The sequence below is a fragment of the Mesoplodon densirostris genome, chromosome 16 (assembly GCF_025265405.1).
Source record: "Mesoplodon densirostris isolate mMesDen1 chromosome 16, mMesDen1 primary haplotype, whole genome shotgun sequence".
Lineage (NCBI taxonomy): Eukaryota > Metazoa > Chordata > Mammalia > Artiodactyla > Ziphiidae > Mesoplodon > Mesoplodon densirostris.
Window position 1 is genome coordinate 44,227,449 of NC_082676.1, and position 17,649 is coordinate 44,245,097.

Consider the following 17,649-nt stretch of genomic DNA (forward strand, 5'->3'; position numbering starts at 1 on the left):
CCCGAGCGAGCTGAAGCGGCGGCTGCGGCAGAGGACCCCAGGAGCCATGGGGTGCACGCGTGATGCCATCCTGGATGCGCTGGAGAACCTGACCGCTGACGAGTTCAAGAAGTTCAAGATGAAGCTGCTTTCAGTGCCGCTGCGCGAAGGCTATGCACGCATCCCACGGGGGACGCTGCTGCCCATGGATGCTGTGGACCTCACCGACAAGCTCGTCAGCTACTATCTGGAGGCATATGGTGCCGAGCTCACGGTACTCGTGCTGTGCAGCATCGGCATGCAGGAGGTGGCGGAACAGATGCAGGAGACCTTGCGCAAGGGTGAGTGCGCCCCCTCCACACAGGTCCAGACCAGTATCCCCTCTACACCCTCCTCCCAACCCCAAAGTTCGCCTCTCCCGGAGCTTCCGCTTCCTGTTTCTCCTACCGTTTAATAAAATCCTCCTGCTGGGGAGGCTTCCCACGCCTGGTACTGACCATGGCTTCCGGACCAAGAGACCCCTGTCCCCAGAAACACTTGGGAGACACCACTTAACATTTTCTTACAGGCCCCGGAACCACGCCAGCTGGGATCAAGGCCCCTCCCCAGACAGCAGCCAAGCCAGGTAAAGCCTTCAACGCCCAACCTCACCTACCTGGGCACCTCACCAGCCCCGCCCCACCGTACCCCTGCACAGCCTATCTCTTGTCCCAAGGCCAGGAGCACCCAAAGAGCACAAAGCTAGGCCAACCCTTCCCACCCACCTACTCACACACCTCCTGGGACTGAGCCTGGTTGGGAGGAGAAAGGGAGACAAAGTTAAACTCATCCCACTATAGGTAGAGTCCTGGTGGCATGCCATGCCCACCTTGAGCCCCACCGCTTAGGGTTGCATTCAGGGCAATTTCTAAAGAAAACCTAGTGTTCAAAGAGGGCCAGGCTCCAGCACCCACCCTGGTCCCAGCTCATCTCCTCTCCTCCCTCCCGCCCCAGCACTGCACTTTGTGGAGCAGCATCGGGCGGCCCTCATTGCGCGGGTCACAGACGTGGACGGGGTGCTGGACGCCCTGTACGGGAAGGTCCTGACAGAGGAGCAGTACCAGGCAGTGCGGGCGGAGCGCACCAATCCTACCAAGATGAGGAAGCTCTTCAGCTTTGCTCCAGCCTGGAACCTGACCTGCAAGGATCTGCTCCTCCAGGCCCTGAGGGACACCCAGCCCTACCTGGTGGTCGACCTAGAGCAGAGCTGAGGCATCTTCCCCGGCAGCGGTCCCACAGACAACCCCTGGCAGTCCCAGCCAACTTACCTGGAGTCTCTGATTTTTTTAAATATACATAATATGTGAAAAACCAGCTTGTACTTGGTCTTCCTACTTCCAGCCTGGAAGCTCATGCAGAGCTGAGCTACATATGCAAGCGCCGCAGCGGCTCAGATGAAGCTCTAGTCTCTGCCTGTTCCTGGGGCAGCAGGCTCCCCAAACACTTCATCCTTCCTGCCTAAGTCACCATGGAATGGTCCCTCACTCACCATTTGGTGGCTCCCTTAACGCCACCCCCAGAGGGTCTGCCCTTGAGACCTGTGAACACAAGTTAGCCTTGTGGTCAAGGTCTAAAAATTAAAATAGAAATATGTACAAAGGGCCTGGAACTGTGGGGGGCCAGACTTGACAGATGCATCTAGAAACAGACTCGTCTGCCAAGCTTCTCTTTCGCTTTTTCATAGGAAAAAAATTTGCAAAATGAGAGCAATTTTCAGGGGAAGTGACAAGAGTACCATCTAAGCAGGAAAGAGCACAAACCACCGAGTGTCCCTAGGGCTCCTTCTGGCACGGACACCAGCAGGCGTCACTCCTCCCTCTGCTCCCTCCCACACGCTCCAAGAGGTTATAGGTTACACTCTGCCCAGAAAACATGCCAACCACAAAAGCAACTTCAGGAAATGAGCTCTAGTAGCTGTTCCCTCTCTTGATGAAATTGTGCCCACAAAAGAAAATAGGAGTATTTATTTCCACAAAACAGCACTTAGGGAGCCTTTCCAGAGGCTGTTAGGGAACCAGATTCTAGGACCACATCCTGAGTACACTTTGCACCCAACTTCTTTCTGGCCTGCAGGGGGTGGATGCAAAGCAACAGGCAGGCCCCAAGGAGGCCAGATATCCTATCCTTAGGAGTCAGATCATCAGACTAGGCGATCCAGATATGAGGGTACAAAGTGTGCCATTCATAACAGACCAGCGCAGAATGAAAAAGCTGTATGAAGGCTTCACTTGGAACACCCTCCCTAGACACAACTGACAGATGCAGTGTTTATCCCCCTCCGCCCACCCCACAGTCTAACACTTCCCTATTCTGATGACCAGATCACCAGAGCAACAGGAAAAAACAAGTTGTTTACTGCAGGAGGAAGCTACCAAAAAGCTAAGCTAATGACCACTGTCAAGGCTACAGCGACATGGGACTGCTCCTAATGCCATTTAGGACTCCAGGAGGAAAGCTGAGCTTCCCCAAAAGTGGGAATCAGCCCAAACACTCAGGATCCCGTGGGCTCACCTTCTTTAGCCAAATACCCCATAAAATAAATGATGCTCCCCATTCTACCCTCAGCCCTTTTCTACCAAGTCTTCTTAAATCTTATAAACCAAGACTTAATCAATCCCTGAGATGTGTTTGCTCACTTATGTTCTGAAGGAACTTGCCATTTCCCAAACTGAAGTTGTCTTCCTTTTACTCTCCCCGTATCTCGACATATGGCAACAGCAGCAGCCTAACCAGAAAACAAGAAACACCAGCATGTTCCATAAGGCCCGTAAGGCCCATAGTCAGTCTTCCAACTTACATCCAAACACCTTCCTTTTCAACTTCACTGCCCCCATCTGGCGTATGCCTTCATGTCTTACCACAGCAGGCCTCCTGATCTCCCCGCTTCTAGTCAACCACCTTCAAGGGCCCGAGTATTGAAAACTGATGGAAATGGACTCCCTTCTAATACTAGCACACCTAAGCCCCGCTTCCAGCCTAACCCTGAAAAACCCCATCCAACCTCTCCTACCTTCCTCTTCACATACCAGATCTCAACACTACTTACACCCCCTGCCCTACCGCACGCTGATCCCCCGACTCTGGATACCTTGAAACCCAGCTGTCCTAGCATGCCCGGAGAGGGCCTTCCTCTGGGCTCCAGTGGCACTTTCACCTACTGTCCCTGTGGTAGAGCAAACCACATTGACACACCTATTTTCACACAGGACTCTCCCATTAGAAACCCATAAAAAGACATCTTTTCAACCTCTGTACAGTGCCTTTCAAGTGAAAAATAACAACAGCAGTTACTGTGTATGTCTACTGTCTTAACAGAGGATTCTTTTTTGCACTTCATAGGAACCTAATGCTTCTCATGAGATGGAGCCATAACACTTCCTTGCACAGCAGATGCTCAAACGGAGCAGCTACAAAAACTAGTGCCGGCCTGAGGCAAAAGACACCGTTCTAAGAAACAGCTCCCCTAAGTTGTAAGACTTCTTGGGGGCTTTATTTTTCCTTTTTATCTGGTGGGGGAGTGGGGGAGAAGGATGAGGTTCAGAATTCTACCAGCCACAGCGTACTGGTTAAGGGACACACTTCTGCAGCCAAAGGACAGATTCAAAATCCCTGTTCCACCTCACTCACCAGTTATGAGACTTAAGGCCAGTTTGTACCTCAGCATCCCATCTATAAAGTAGGGGTAACAGGACACAGCTCATCACCTAACATCAACTGGCCCACAGCGAGCACACACTGGTGTCCACAGTGATCTCCAGGATGTTCCTGTTCCTAGCTGTTCAATGGCTTAGGCTCCTCAGTCTGAAACAATCAACATTTTCTGCTCAAACCTCTAAGCATCACAAAACTGAAAAAAAAAAAAAAAAAGCGTATCAACAGGCAATGTTCGCTGGGCCTGTGCTAATTAGAAAAAAAACCGACATGCAGAACCCAGCCTTCCACAAGTGACCTTTTTCTTAGCTCCTGGCTTCAACTGTCTACATGGACAGTTTTGTACAAAACTGAGTTCCCCTTTCCAGACATGATGGGGGGAATTAGCAGAAACGGAGTCTCTGCAGAACTTCAGAGCGTCGCCAGAGAGGTGACAGCACCCCACCAGGACCTCACACCGAGTTAGAACCTACGTGCTAACCGCACTGCCAAGCGACTACACACTGCTAGAGAGGATATGCCTCTGCCACCTCAGTCAGCCTGTGACAGTTCGCAGAAGCCTTCTCAGAGGGATGTGCCTTTTCACTCAGGGAAAGAATACACAGGATGGGCCCGCTTCCCCTCAAATTCTGATTCAAGAGGGGAGAGAAAAAAGAACAGCCATCAAGCTAAATCTGACAGGTTCTTACCTCAAGCAGGCTGCAGTGAGGCCCTAAGGATCCTGCACGGAACAGCTACAAGGAATCAGTGCAATTGTGCAACACTGCCACCCTGAGGTGCGCGTGCAGAATGCTACCTGGAAAGCCTGGCTCCTGCTTCCCTTCAGTTTCTTCTTCCCATACCCACCCCACCCTTCTTGGCATTCTCTACTGGGAATGGCCTAAAGCTCAGTTCCCCACTACACACAAGGAATCCCCTATCTTCGACCCCATAGTCCAAGCTCCCTTCCTGTCTCCAATCCCCGCACCGGTGGCTCTCAATTATCCTTCATGTTAAAGGAGCCCTTCATGCTAGCACTACAATCCCAAGACACTCCAAGGAGCTGAGAGCGCACAATCCATCCACAGAGCACTATTCCCAGACCCAAACTCCTCTGACATACTTCTGTTCCTCCCTCAAAAACATTTAGGAATTTTAAATTCAATGGTCTCTTAAAGCTCTAACTGCTAACACCATAGGATTGAGGGCCAAACAATTTCTACAAGCCCAAAAGTCAAACCTGCTGGCAAGATCCACTTGACACTACTTCCTCGTTTCTTAAAACGCCCAGCACCATGAAGATTACCGTCTGCATGGGAAGGTGAACAAGATACTTTTGGTGAAAACCTCCTAGCTCTGAATTATTTCAAAATAAAAAGTTAAAGATGAAAGGAAAGAGGCTAAGTATTGGAGGGCCCAAAGGCAGAAAAGGGAGTCTGGAAAGACTGGAGAGGAATGGCTGCAGATGGGACCTCACACTGAGCTGAGCCTCTCACAGACTAGAGGGAGTGAGACCTGGTTACAAAACCCCTGGTGGAAGACTGACAGGAGACTGAAGTGGGAAGCAACATACCTAAATAAAGATGTTAATGTATTGAGTCTCACAGGAGCTGGACCCAGCACTGACTTAACCTCAGCCCTATATCCAAGTTACTGAAATCCAGCATGTGATGGGGATAAGGTGAAAAGCCTGAGAACTAAATCAGTGGAAGCAAACAGACCCACAGCACACTTCTCCCCACCACAACCTACCCTCCTCACTTCTCCCTAGTTAGCCTGTCCCAATTCAAAAAAGCCAGGTGCCTAAGTGCTTCCAGACTGCAGGCCATTTTCCATAATTCAGTAATAATGTATTCTTTAGATCTCTAAGGACTAGCCTAAGATCCTCATCAGAGAAATATGACTGGTTATCACTGGCCTAGTGCTTACAAGAGAATGCAGCAGAGGGCCCAAAGTCCAACCCCCTTGAGGTCTCACTCCTATTTTCTCGCCAATGGATAAGCTGGCACCAGAACCAACAACATTCCCTCTGTTGCTAGTTGTCGTCATCCATTCTTTTCTCCTGGAAAAGGACCCCAAACTGGATCTACCCACTAGACACTTGGGACTCTATTTTCTTTTACTTAAGAGTAAGGCCAATCACTGAAGCCCTTTAAAGGACAAGAACTAAATACTAACAGTCCCAGTCAGTAACTGGGTCTCACCCAGAGCTTCAACCTCCTTCACCGCTAGCAGTAGGGATGAAGGAACCACACAACCAAACCCTAACACCAGAACCCTACCAGGTGAAGCACATACAATAAACTTCTCAGAGACATGGTTAGTGCCATTCAAACCAAGCATCACTGTCAAGAAAGCAGATCAAGAACAGCAGAGGTAGCTGAACACACCAGGGGGAGAAACAATGCCATATCCTTGGCTCTAATTCTGAGGGTTTCTCAAGTGTACCAAGTTCAGTAAGCCAAAGGAAAGCACTGCCTGGAGAAGCTCAGCCATTCTCCACCTACTCTTGGTAGAGCACCTCCACACAGTAGGGAGGATAAAGCAGCTATTCCTTTTGACAAAGCCACAGCTTCCGTCTCAAGTCACCAGAGATTGGAAGATGAAACAACTCTTAAGAGAACACTTACAGCATGCTTGACAATTTTAAACCAAGAGAAAAAGCACTTCCCACTAGGGTCCCAGGCGCTCTACGAGCTGTGCTTCTGACAGCAAAGAAGCCTGTTGCTGTTGGCTATAACTTTCAGTTCTGTATAACTAAAACTGAACTGCTTGGCAGGGATGGGAAAGTTTTCTAAACTCAGTTTGAGCTGGAAAAAAGGTGGAGGGGGGGCGATTTTTGGGGTCAGGAAAGGCACGTAAGGTTGACGGGCACTGGAGTCTGAGGTTTCAACTTATCGGCCCCAACCTTTGCCTTTCTCAAAATTATCAATGACCTCAGCCCTCTGGGTATAGGCAGGATGTAAACATGACCCAGCTAGACCACTGTCTCCCTACCTACCAAAGTCCCACCTTCAGGAAAACTAATGGGGCAGGTCACCCTGAAATATAAAGAACTGCCTCTACCTTACTTTCCCAGCTAACCTTCCCCCCTTTACCATCTCCTCTCCTTCCCAAGTCTCTTTCCCTAAGATTTAGCATCCTCTTAAGGCCTACGCAAACAACGTTTGGGATAGGAGTCTGTCCCCTTCAGAACAATGACTTCAGAACGAAATGCCAAGAAATGAAAATGAAGTGAGAAGACAGGGACTCCATCCTGGGGTCGACCATTTCCTGAGAAATGAGAGCCACATCACCCATGCACTGGGCATGAAGTGAGCAAGGCCACGGAACACCTGCCATTAAGTAGGTGCTCAGTTACTCTTCTTCCTGCAAAACACCCAACTGGCTAATAACTATGTGCTCCAATCATGATCAAGCTTGAATACCACCCCCAAAGCAACCTAATTTGTTTGAGCCCCACTCAGAAAAGTGCCAGAAGAGCCAAGAGGCCTTAAAAAAAGAACAGAACTACTGTAAATAATAAACTCACTAAAACCAGCATGTGAATAAACATGGTAAAAGAAAAACTTCCAAATGGTTGGACAATTCTGGGCCAACACACATGTTTCTCATTTACCCCTTTCATTCATCTAGTTTTTACCATAACAGAAAAGTTTAATCTCTACTTTCAAGGATACACTTGACCTTTTCTCCCTGAAACAAGTATCAAACACTTTATTCCAGTTCCTGCTAAGTGGGAACAAATTATTCCAGTTCCCACAAGGCAGGTTGATCTGAAAGAGGAAAACTCCCCACATTCTTGACCTGGACATCAACACTCCAGGACAGTGAAGAGGGGGAAGAGGAAGAAAATTTAACTAAAATGATGGTTTTTAATGGGAACCAGAGATATGGTTACAATTACATAGTCCGACACAAAAAAACCGTGGGTGATCAGGAGTTGGAAGGTTACAAAATAATGAGGGTAACACTGGGTACAGGAAGAAAGCTGCTCCAGAACTTCAGGAGCCAGGCTAATACGGCCTCTCCCTGCGATCCTGTCTGTGCTCACCCCTGCAAGAAAGAGTATCCATTAGGTCTGAGTTACCAACCTCTCTACCCACCCCACCCCCGAAATCCTATCTGCCCCTGCTACCCAACCCCAAGAAATAGCACCTATCTCCCTAGGTAGAGAGTATATGGGAGTCTACAGATTAGCTCTCCCACATAATCTTCCTTCCCTACCCACTATGGTTACAGTCTCAGCTTTCCAACCTAGCCCTCAAAATGAAACCACTGTCCCAAAACCTTGCAATCCCATGACCTCTGTTCAACTGTTCTACTTTCAATTTAGAGTCTTACTTACCTGGAGTCCATCTTGCCAGGGCCAAAGCCACCTCTGTCCCCACCACCCCGGCCCCCTCGGAAGCCCCCACGGTCCCCGCCTCGGCCTCGGTAGCCGCCCCGATCATAGCCTCCTCTGCCACCACGACGATCATCTCCATAGTTTCCCCCTAGGAAAAAAGAAATATGATACATCCCCATATCACATCACCCAAATCCTTCCTACCTTCCCTCTAGCCTCCTTTTTGATCCCAACTCCTTATCACCAGCTCTGCCTCTTCCTTACCCATATGAGAGCCTCCTGGTCCCCCTCCTGGGCCATCTGGTTTAGGGGCCTTACATTGGTTGCATTCATTCCTCCAAGAGAAGTTCATGTTCTCACACGTACTGAGAAAAATAAGACAATGAGTCAGGGCCGGGGGGCGGTAAGACAAGACCTAGAATTACGAACACTCCAGTTACCTTACGGATGGATACGTGAGGAAAATGAGGCCTCGGAAAAGCAAAAGGGCTTGTTTCTCAGGAGCGAGCCAGACAAAAACTGCAGGCTACTGAACCCAGTCCAATACCTTTCCCTCTAGAGCTACGTCACCTAGGTGACTCCTGGCCAAGCCTGTCGAAGTGTACCTTTGGTATCTATTAGTCGGAAAACACAAGCTCTACCATAGTACCAAAGGGCACACGTGCAAGACGGCTGAGAGAAGAATTAAAGAAGTTTCACTCACGGATTAGGACACTTCCAGTCCCCAGCTCGCTGCTGTCCTCCGCCGCCACCGCCGCCACTGGGGAATCCTCCTCGGCCACCGCCGCCACTGCCACCACCTCCATAGCCTCCACGGCCCATGGGTCCTAGTGTAGACACAGTAACAGGTCTGCTCCGCTTCCAAGTTTGCTTAACCTAACCTTCTGTCCCATGTAAACCCTTACCACCCTCCCTCCCCTCTCTCCCCATCACCTCTTACGCCAGCAGAAGTAGCTCCTCACCTCCTCGTCCTCGGCCTCCACGACCATTGCCACCACCCCGATTGAAGTCTGCTCGCCGAGTAGCAAATGAGACCTTGATAGGATTCCCAGAGAATTCTTTACCTAAAGAAATAAAGGAGGCATAAGGAGACTTTTTATTAAGACCTGTGGGTCCAAAAACACACTTGGTACAATCAAGAGTGGACTCCGTCTTCTTGTAAATGTTTACAATCTCATGAAACGTAAGAAAAAATAAGACCACACCAAAACAGGGAGCGTTGGAAGACTCACAGAAATCCTCAAAACACAGGCCGTTTCCCAAAGCTAGTTGCCCTGTCCCCCACCCCTGCCAGCCTCCTCATACGTACCATCAAACCAGTCAATAGCTGCTTTAGCAGAAGGTGGGTCATCAAATGATACTGTTGCCTCTCCCTTCAGCTTGCCTGTTTCCCTGTCTGTGTACAGATTAATCATGGGCTGTCCTGTTTTCTTATTTGTCTGAAGAAATCAACGTGAGATAACATCAGTCTTAAGACAGCACTATCATAACCATACCTTTCTATTTCATGTAGCTTGAATTAAAGCCATCAACTGTTTCTCACTTCAATATTAAAAGATGAAAGTAAAGATTATAGACTACAAATTCAAAAGTTTTAGACACTCCCTTTTTTATCAATTGTGCCTCTTTTGTGTTAAAATGTGATTCCCTTTAGAAAATGGCAAAGGCTAATGTTCTTTCCTCAACAAATTAAGCAGGCAACCATTAAGACTTTTTTTCCACTAAGGTGTGAAATCCAAAAGCCTGCAGCACTGATAGAAAGCACCCACTCTGCTCCACAAGTACCTTAATGATACCAATCTGCTTGAAGTAATCAGCTACAGACTCAATTGTAACATTCTCGCCCAGGCCTTGAACGAAGATGGTGTTGTTGTCTGAATTATCCTGTTCTGCTTGTCAAACGCAGAAAGAAACATGAATTTGAAGAGAGAAGCAAAGGTAAAACAAGTCAGTGACTCTTAATAACTTTAATACTTGCTATTTCGCTTTCAAAGAAAAAAAATTGTAAAGCAAGCAATATACTTTGGTTTAGGTCAGACAAAAGAAATCCCCATCCCTTCTATTTTATTATCTGAGTACCAGTATGCCAGCCACTTCACACATTTAAACTTAATTTTACAACTACCTTTTGAAACATGTTGATACTCACTAAAGAAACCAGGGCTCAGGAGTTAACTGCCCAACCACACAGTATGTACACCAGTTGTTTGTCAATGTTAAGACCCCCAAGTTAAGAAACCTATTTTACACTAAAATCCAGTATATAAACATAATTAAAACAAAAAATACACTAAGTGCTTCCCTTTCTGTGTCTTTTTCGTTCAATAATTTGGTTACGATCCCCATTTTTAAAAGCCACTGCTTTAACTGAACCAGCAGTTCAGGATTATGGTCCACACACAGATACATCAGCATCTCCTGAAACTTGTTAGAAATGCAAATTCTCGGGTTCCTCCCGGACCTATTAAATTGCTGGGAGAGGCAATCACCACATCAGGTATTTCTGATACATGGCTCATTTATAAATCACTATTAAGTATAGCTACACCTGAACTCCCTTCCCCACATTTTCCTTCTTCTCTACCCCTGTTCTTCAGATCCCTTTAAGTTTCAAAGAACATCCAGGGAAAGTCCTGATACCACTTGAGCCAGTCCTTCATGCCACCTCTGGACTTACCAGAGTCATGACGTGATCCTTGGTCCCGAGGGCCTTAAGTGACATGAAAAAAAAACAAAAAACAAAAAAAACAAGGAAAGAGGAGCCGTTAGTCAACAGGCTGAGAAAGACAAGGAGAAAAATTCACACCAAATCCAAACTTATGCAAAATATCAGGTTAAGTGCTCACAGCCTCACTCCAAACCCTGTCCTGGGTTGCCTGCCCAGAGAAAAATCCTAGGCAGGTCTGGGGAAGACAGAGGCCCCTTTTCTTAAGATCTGTATGTAACTTGAGTCCCCACAGGGACAACGCCACACTTCAGAAAATGCTGCCTCCCCCAGCTCAGGCTGGGAAATGTCCTCAGCACAGACTGGGAGGGCCAGGAGGGAGACCCCTTGAAGTTAACAAACCAACTCATAGCTTGGCCCTGTTCTCTCACCCCAGAGAGAAATGGGCTCACCACCAGCAATGTGATATGCATCCATACAGTTACTCCAAACTTTAACACCAAAGACACTTATCCCTTGTAGAACAATTTTTAATTTCATCTTTAGAAACCATTCTTAAAACCATGTTTGTTTCCCCCAAAACCACATGAAAATAAAAATCATACATAACAGCTATTGTATTTTTTAAGCATGTCCCAGGGAACAGACCAGAAATCTTATTTCCATAATGCAGCCTCTATTTTTTTTCCAGAGACCATCTTTGACCAAAGTTTATCTGAATTCATCATAAATATTGTACCCACACTCAATGACACCTAAATCATGAACCCAAGCCTTTGGCTTTAAATGTTGAGACAAATCAAGAAACCTTTTGTTAGTTAACCAAACCAGAAAAGTTCCAGCTTACTGGGAGACTTCTCAAATTTGCCATTTTTCCATGAATTCAGTTTGTGCTGTTTAAGACCTGGTTATTTCCCATGAGCCACACATACTCCCAACCTTTCTTGGAAGTAGTCCACACCTTCCTTCCCAGAGCTAGTTTCTATTTGCCCATCTGAATTGAGTTTAAATGCGTGTATGTAGAATCGCATTGACACCATTCAGTATTTAATATATAAATATATACCAACTTCACCATCCTCAGGGCAGGGCAATAGTTCACATCCCTCGTCCAGAATTAAAACATTTGGAGATATTTACATACACATACATACATACACACACACACACACACTCACTCACACACACTAACCTCGGACACACTGATCAAAAGGATCCTAAAGCCAAGTGGGCCCCACGTGGTCCAGCACACTCTCCAGTTTCTCATTACGGTGCTCACTAAGTGCCGGGTGTGGCAACACTCCTGTCAGAGGCCTACTTAAACACCTCTTGTTTAACCTGGGTCAAACCGAATTGGTACCAGATGCCTGCTGAGTCTTACCCCTGCCTGCCTCCAGGTTAGCACACATCTGGCAGCAGGTGGCATTCTACCCCACCCCTTTCTGGAGGTGGTTCTGGACACTCCAAAACCTTTGACACTTAAAACACGCTAAGACATCTGCAAATGAACAATCAGACAAAGCATTGCTGGGAGTTGGGAATTTTGGAAACTCTGTTCACTTACCACCAAATTTATTGAAGCCACCACGGTCACTTCCGCTGGAGAAGACAAGTTAGAAGAAAGGACATGAAGCTTCCAACGGCTACAAAAGGGCGGTTTTTGATTTTGTTCAACATTCCCCAAACATGGGTAGGTGTTTTGGGAAAATGGTAATACAAATGGCTACTAAAATACATTCCCCTTCCTGACCACCCCTTGTCTGACCTTTGAGCATGTCACACACACGTGTGCAATTTCTCAGACACAATTTTTAAGGATTTTGCTTTAAAAGGTTATATATCTATTTCCTCTGGAAAAAAAAAAAGACCCATTTTCCTTGGTCGTTCTTCTGACGTAGCAGATGTTTTTTCCTCTTGTGGCGACTGGATGACAACCCAGTAGTTGGTTTAAAAACCCTACCCCCGATTTACCCAGAAGACATTTCACACCAGGCTGGGGTAGCCCTGAACACATTTTTGTGGTTTTTTGCTTTGAAAGCAGCAAGCAGACCCAACCCCGTTCCATAAAAAGTCAAAACCAAAGGCAATTTCCCCTTAAAGCGAGACAAACTTAACTAAGCCCTACCCTAACTACTGAGCTGTTTTTGATCTCTCCCCACCCCCGGGGTCACCCCTTCTACACTGTGAGAAGAGCGGAGTATTTTGCAATGTCACCTTTCATACCTGTGGCACATAAAATGCAGAGCAAGTTAACAGTCACATTAACAGTTGTTTTTCTTTTTAAAGTTTTGCATTAAACACACGCACACAACAGAGTTTTCCTTATTTTGTACGGTTTTTGAGATTGCCCCCACCCACCTCTGAATACTTACCATACACAAACTCTTTTTAAAAAACCTACTTTTCCCCAAAAAGGAGTAACACACTGACATTCCTCCCCTCTCAAGGGAGACAGAGTAGGGTCCTTCAAATCATATTTACCAACAGATTTGACAAATGCTTTAACATCAAATCTAAGGTTTTACTTCAACTTCAGCGGGAAGGGGAGGAAAGAAGGTCCAGTTGGGCAAGTAACCAGAGGAAGAGGGACAGTGGAGCAAATAGGTGGGATACCACTGTCAAGCGTACTGTATTTTGTCCAAAAGGTCTGCACACTTCAGGTAGCCCCATGAACCAAGTCACACACAAAATCATTACTGTCAGTCAAATGAGTGCTCGTGGATTCAAATGACTACAGAATACAGAGAGAGAGTAGCCAATTCCTGGAAGCTCAAGTCAGGTTAACCATTTACAACTTCCTCAGAGGACACGTGGGAATACAAGTAACAAGTTTCCCTATTACCAGGAGTGGGATCATCGGTTTCCCTTGCAGACAAAGAAGCCTTTACTTCCATTTTTCTTGCCTAGGATATCAATGACTCCAATCCATATACACCCATGTTTCTTTTTCTTCAGAAATAAAAGTGTCAGTACTCAAATCTCTATACAGAGGTGTGGGTAGAAGTTCAGGCTCCCAAGTTCTCACAAAAATAAAATGGGGATGTATGAAGAAGAAACAGTCAATGCTCCTAAATCAAAGCCCTCACAAATCCCTAGAATAAGACTAACCATGCACTAAGGGACTAGGCTTCAAGGGAGATTCATGCAACCCTCCACACTGCTCACTGATGTTACTCCCTGGCTCACAAGACACCTACCCCATGCCGCCTCTGCCTCCACGGCCGCCTCCACGACCTCTGGGTTCATAGCCACCACTGCTGCGGCTGTAACCACCGCCACCGCCCCGGCCACGGCCCCCACGGTCTTGCTGGCCTCCCCCGTAGCCGCCGCCACCACTCTGGTCCTGATTGCCATAACCGCCGCCACCACCACCACTCATGGAGGACTGATCTTGGCCATAATTACCTGTCAGGAAAGAAAGGATGCCTTTAAAAAACACAAAACAGACTGCAAGGTGGCATAAAGCAGTTCAACTGCACCAGGTGATAAATTACAATAAAAATTAAAATGAAGCTAGGAAACAAAAGCGCAACATTTTCAAGAACCCTTTTAGGGAACGGGTCGAGTAGGATACAATTCCTTACAAAAAGCAGGTATGAGACAAAGCTGAAGACATCTCACCTCCACCACCCCCTCCACCTCCACTGCTGCTGTTGTACTGGTTCTGCTGCCCATAGCCCTGAGGGGGATTATAGCTTTGCTGCTGTCCATAGCTTTGCTGCTGTCCACCATAGCCAGGCTGTTGGCCATAGCCCCCACTCTGGGGCTGCCCATAGCCGCTGCTCTGAGAACTGCTACTGTAACTACGGAAAAGGAAAAAGCAGAATCATGCCAGCATGTCCAAAACCTTCTTTCACTTTCAGTACATCCCATTCTCTGTACCCAACAGAGGCCACCCCCGTTAGTCCTCATGCTCACTCATGCACCCCTAATCTACCTCTCCCCTCTCCCCACAACTCCTTACCTTCCCGAAGTGCTGCTAGGAGCTGGCTGCTGGCCATAGCCAGGGTATGAGGACTGCTGCCCGTAAGACGACTGAGAACTTTGGCTACTGCCATAGCCACTAGTTGAGCCATATCCCTGGGGAGTTGACTGTGTGCCATAGCCTGCTGAAAGAAAAAGGAAGTCACAAAAACTATGATCAAAGAGAAAAGGCAGGGAATAGGTTGAAGAAAACATTATATACCACCTAATGCTTCCCATACTTGAAAAGTCAGCCTCTTTGAAGATGCCTGGAAATCTTGCAACTCACAGTCAGAGATTACCTTTCTCTCTTACCTTAAAGTTTAATATTCCAACTTCTACCAACTTCAGAATTCCAATCTCATCCCACCCACACCAAAGCCAGCCTCGAGGACCACCACTAATCACAGCCCAAGAGATCCCTATTAATTAACAGAATTTTAACCTGCCCTTTAAGTGTGCAGTACAAATAAGACAACCCCATATTATTTACACTTCAGAACCTCAGGGCAAATTCCACCTCCTGGTGTATCATGTGATATACAGCAGTCTGACTTCAAACATCTTCAAGGAAGTCATTTTCTCCCTTTAAGTACCTGAAAGTTTTCTCCCTTTAGGCAATACTCCCCCCGCTCCGCCCTCCCATTTCACTTTCATTCTTAGGGGAAATGGGGAAAAGTGCAACATAAATGGAAAAGTAAAAAGTCAAAGAAAATAATAGGAAACAATTACAAACCAATTAAGTATTTTTGTTTGAAAGGACTCAAATGCTAAAGTGCTTTAAGGGTCATAGACTGGTTAAAGCAAACATTTCAGCACTGCTTAGGTTTAAAAAAAGCAACATGCAGAAAGAGCAGGAAGAGGTGGGGTGACCCACTAAAAGAGACTCACTGTTCTGGGTCTGTCCGTAAGAACTACCATAGCTGCTCTGGCTGTAGCCTGAAGTGTCCGCTGACTGGCCGTAGCCACTGTAACTCTGCTGTCCATAGGGCTGACTGCTCTGCTGGGAATAGCCCTGCCCAGGCTGGGTTGGGTAGGCCCCATAACTGGAGAAAAAGACAAACCGTGCTCTCAGAAAAAAAACACCTTAGCCACCCTTGCCCTTTACAAACTTTGGAAGCCCAGAAATGACACTCACCTTTGGGTTGCTTGTTGAGTATAGTCTAAAAAACAAAAACACAATTATATTACCTTCAACCATCCCTAAAAGTAGACTAGAGCGAAAAGTCTTAACTCAAGCTAGCTTTGGAGCCCCCAGAGAGGAAAGTCAACGAGGCATAAATTCCCACATGAAACCCTAGTTGAGAGAAGCAATCTGGCAGACCGTAGTCAAGTTTTCTTACAATAAAGAAAAGCAAAAAAAAAAAAAACAGCGAATTTCTACAGAGACCAAGAAGCCTTAAGTATTGGAAAAAACAAGAGTCTTGGTGAACAGCTACAATTTTCTGCAACTTCAATCGATGTCAGGAGCTGCACAAATTTGCACACATTTCCTTCTCACACCCGCTCGAAGACGAAGATATCACCAAGAGTCAAGCTAAAGTCACACAGCTGCTTCAGCAGAACAGGTTTTAATTCAAGCCAGAGGCAGAATTGTTCGGAACGTAGCCTCCACTTTTTCAATCCGAAAAACAAGAATGTCTCCTAAGAGGCCGCCCTTCACCCTTTGCCCAATCTTGGAGACTGGAAACGGGAGGCTTTTAATGCAAAGCTAGCCAACCAAGAGAAGAGCGCTCTTTGATCCCAAACAACAGAGATCACCATCAAAGAGCGGTCGCCTCGGGAGGCAAGTCGACTGGTACTCAAGTCCCCAGCCCTGTGGCTCCCCACGAGTGCGTTTTCTTATCTCCTCCTTGCCTGCCTCGGGGCTGTGGGGAGACTCGGAGAACCGAAGGAAGAGAAAGCGCTTTTAAAACGCCACATGTTAGACGCACTGGCCAGATCCACTCGTCTCGCCGGTACAGGAAACGAGGCGCTTCCTCCCGCAGAAAAGGGCAAAAGGACCGGGAGAAGGTGTGGCCTCGGGCGGCCGTTCCTTTCGGTTCCCACCTCCGAGAGAGGAAATTTAGGCGGGAAAAGCCTCGGGCCGGGTCCCCAAGTCCGTTGGACCACCCCCAGCCGTTAAGCGCGCCCAAGCCTCCGCCCCCGCCCGCGTGGCAACCGAGGCGGGAACGAGGCGGTCCCGCCCCTTCCCGAGGGACCCCCGGGGCGAGGCCCAAACCGGACGCGCGCCGCGGAGCCTCCAGCGAAGGGTCTCGCGACAAAAAGCAGGGCCGACACGAGGCGGGAGGGGGGGTTCGCGCCGCCAGAAAGGGGGGAGGGGCCAGCAGAGCGCGTGCGCGCTCCGAATGCCCGGATGCAGCACTGCGACAAAGCGGGCCCGAGCGCGAGGCTGGGGATAAGGAGGAGAAAAGGCTACAGGGACCGGGCATTTCCATCCATGCCTCACGTTTCCAATCACCAAGAAGTGTCCCTCCCAACCCTCACCTCAAGGATAGGGGCTGCGAAGGGAAGACCTCCCGCCCCACGCCAGGCGCCAGAGGAGCGAAACAAGATGGCGACATCGGCCTCCCCCTTCCACCCCTCTCCGCTGCTTCCCGCCAGTGCTGCGAGAAGACCCTACACGCGATCGCCGCCCAGGTCCCACCGAAAAACAAAAGCCCGACTGGGAGGGAACGAGGCCTGGAGCCGGCGCGCCACCGCCGCCTCGCGCCCTTACATACCGTTTGAGGCCATGTCCGCGCACGCGCGCACAGGCCGACGATCAACAAGATTCCAACACCACAACACCGACGCCTCGAGGACTGAGCAGCCCCGCCTCCTGCGTCGAGGTTTATGTACGCCTCCCCGCCTACGCATGCCGGGGGAACGCACCAACTGCGGAAAGGAAAGGGGGAATCGTGGCCTACTCCTGCCACTATTCAGGGACTATAGAGGACCCTAGCAGGCAGAAAGGAAGCGTATTAACTAAGAACCTTGCAAATAATACATATAATCCTCTGTTTTTCTGACAAAGAAGTTAAAT

The 17,649-nt window shown here is 48.0% G+C and overlaps 2 protein-coding genes across 3 annotated transcripts; one reads left to right on the forward strand and one right to left on the reverse strand.

Annotated features, from left to right (window-relative positions):
• LOC132476447 (apoptosis-associated speck-like protein containing a CARD) lies at positions 1-1,308 on the forward strand. Its single transcript, XM_060078411.1, has 3 exons — positions 1-320; positions 548-604; positions 973-1,308. The coding sequence occupies exons 1-3, from the start codon at positions 47-49 to the stop codon at positions 1,227-1,229; spliced, it is 588 nt and encodes a 195-aa protein (XP_059934394.1). The 5' UTR covers positions 1-46; the 3' UTR covers positions 1,230-1,308.
• Positions 1,309-7,503: 6,195 nt separating this feature from the next.
• Positions 7,504-17,424, reverse strand: FUS (FUS RNA binding protein). Of its 2 annotated transcripts, none has more exons than XM_060120374.1 (15): positions 17,348-17,424; positions 15,763-15,787; positions 15,516-15,670; positions 14,626-14,767; positions 14,283-14,464; positions 13,859-14,066; positions 12,226-12,260; positions 10,674-10,706; positions 9,782-9,885; positions 9,306-9,435; positions 8,959-9,060; positions 8,700-8,823; positions 8,261-8,361; positions 7,997-8,144; positions 7,504-7,704 (listed from the first exon to the last, which is right to left on the reverse strand). In XM_060120374.1, the coding sequence occupies exons 1-15, from the start codon at positions 17,358-17,360 to the stop codon at positions 7,665-7,667; spliced, it is 1,542 nt and encodes a 513-aa protein (XP_059976357.1). In that variant the 5' UTR covers positions 17,361-17,424; the 3' UTR covers positions 7,504-7,664. The 2 variants fall into 2 exon arrangements, with proteins under 2 accessions (XP_059976357.1, XP_059976356.1); XM_060120373.1 differs by having other exon boundaries at positions 14,626-14,770.
• Between the last annotated feature and the right edge of the window lie 225 nt (positions 17,425-17,649).

Bases quoted from the DNA above. Each gene is read 5' to 3' on its own strand.
- LOC132476447 (XM_060078411.1), top strand. From the start codon at position 47: ATGGGGTGCACGCGTGATGCCATCCTGGATGCGCTGGAGAACCTGACC. The intron at 321-547 runs GTGAGTGCGCCC...ATTTTCTTACAG, and splicing joins GCAGGAGACCTTGCGCAAGG to GCCCCGGAACCACGCCAGCT. The intron at 605-972 runs GTAAAGCCTTCA...CTCCCGCCCCAG, and splicing joins CCAGACAGCAGCCAAGCCAG to CACTGCACTTTGTGGAGCAG.
- FUS (XM_060120373.1), bottom strand. The intron at 15,671-15,762 runs GTGAGTGTCATT...CTTTTTCTCCAG, and splicing joins ACTCAACAAGCAACCCAAAG to TTATGGGGCCTACCCAACCC. The intron at 9,436-9,781 runs GTACTTGTGGAG...TGATTTCTTCAG, and splicing joins AGCAGATTGGTATCATTAAG to ACAAATAAGAAAACAGGACA.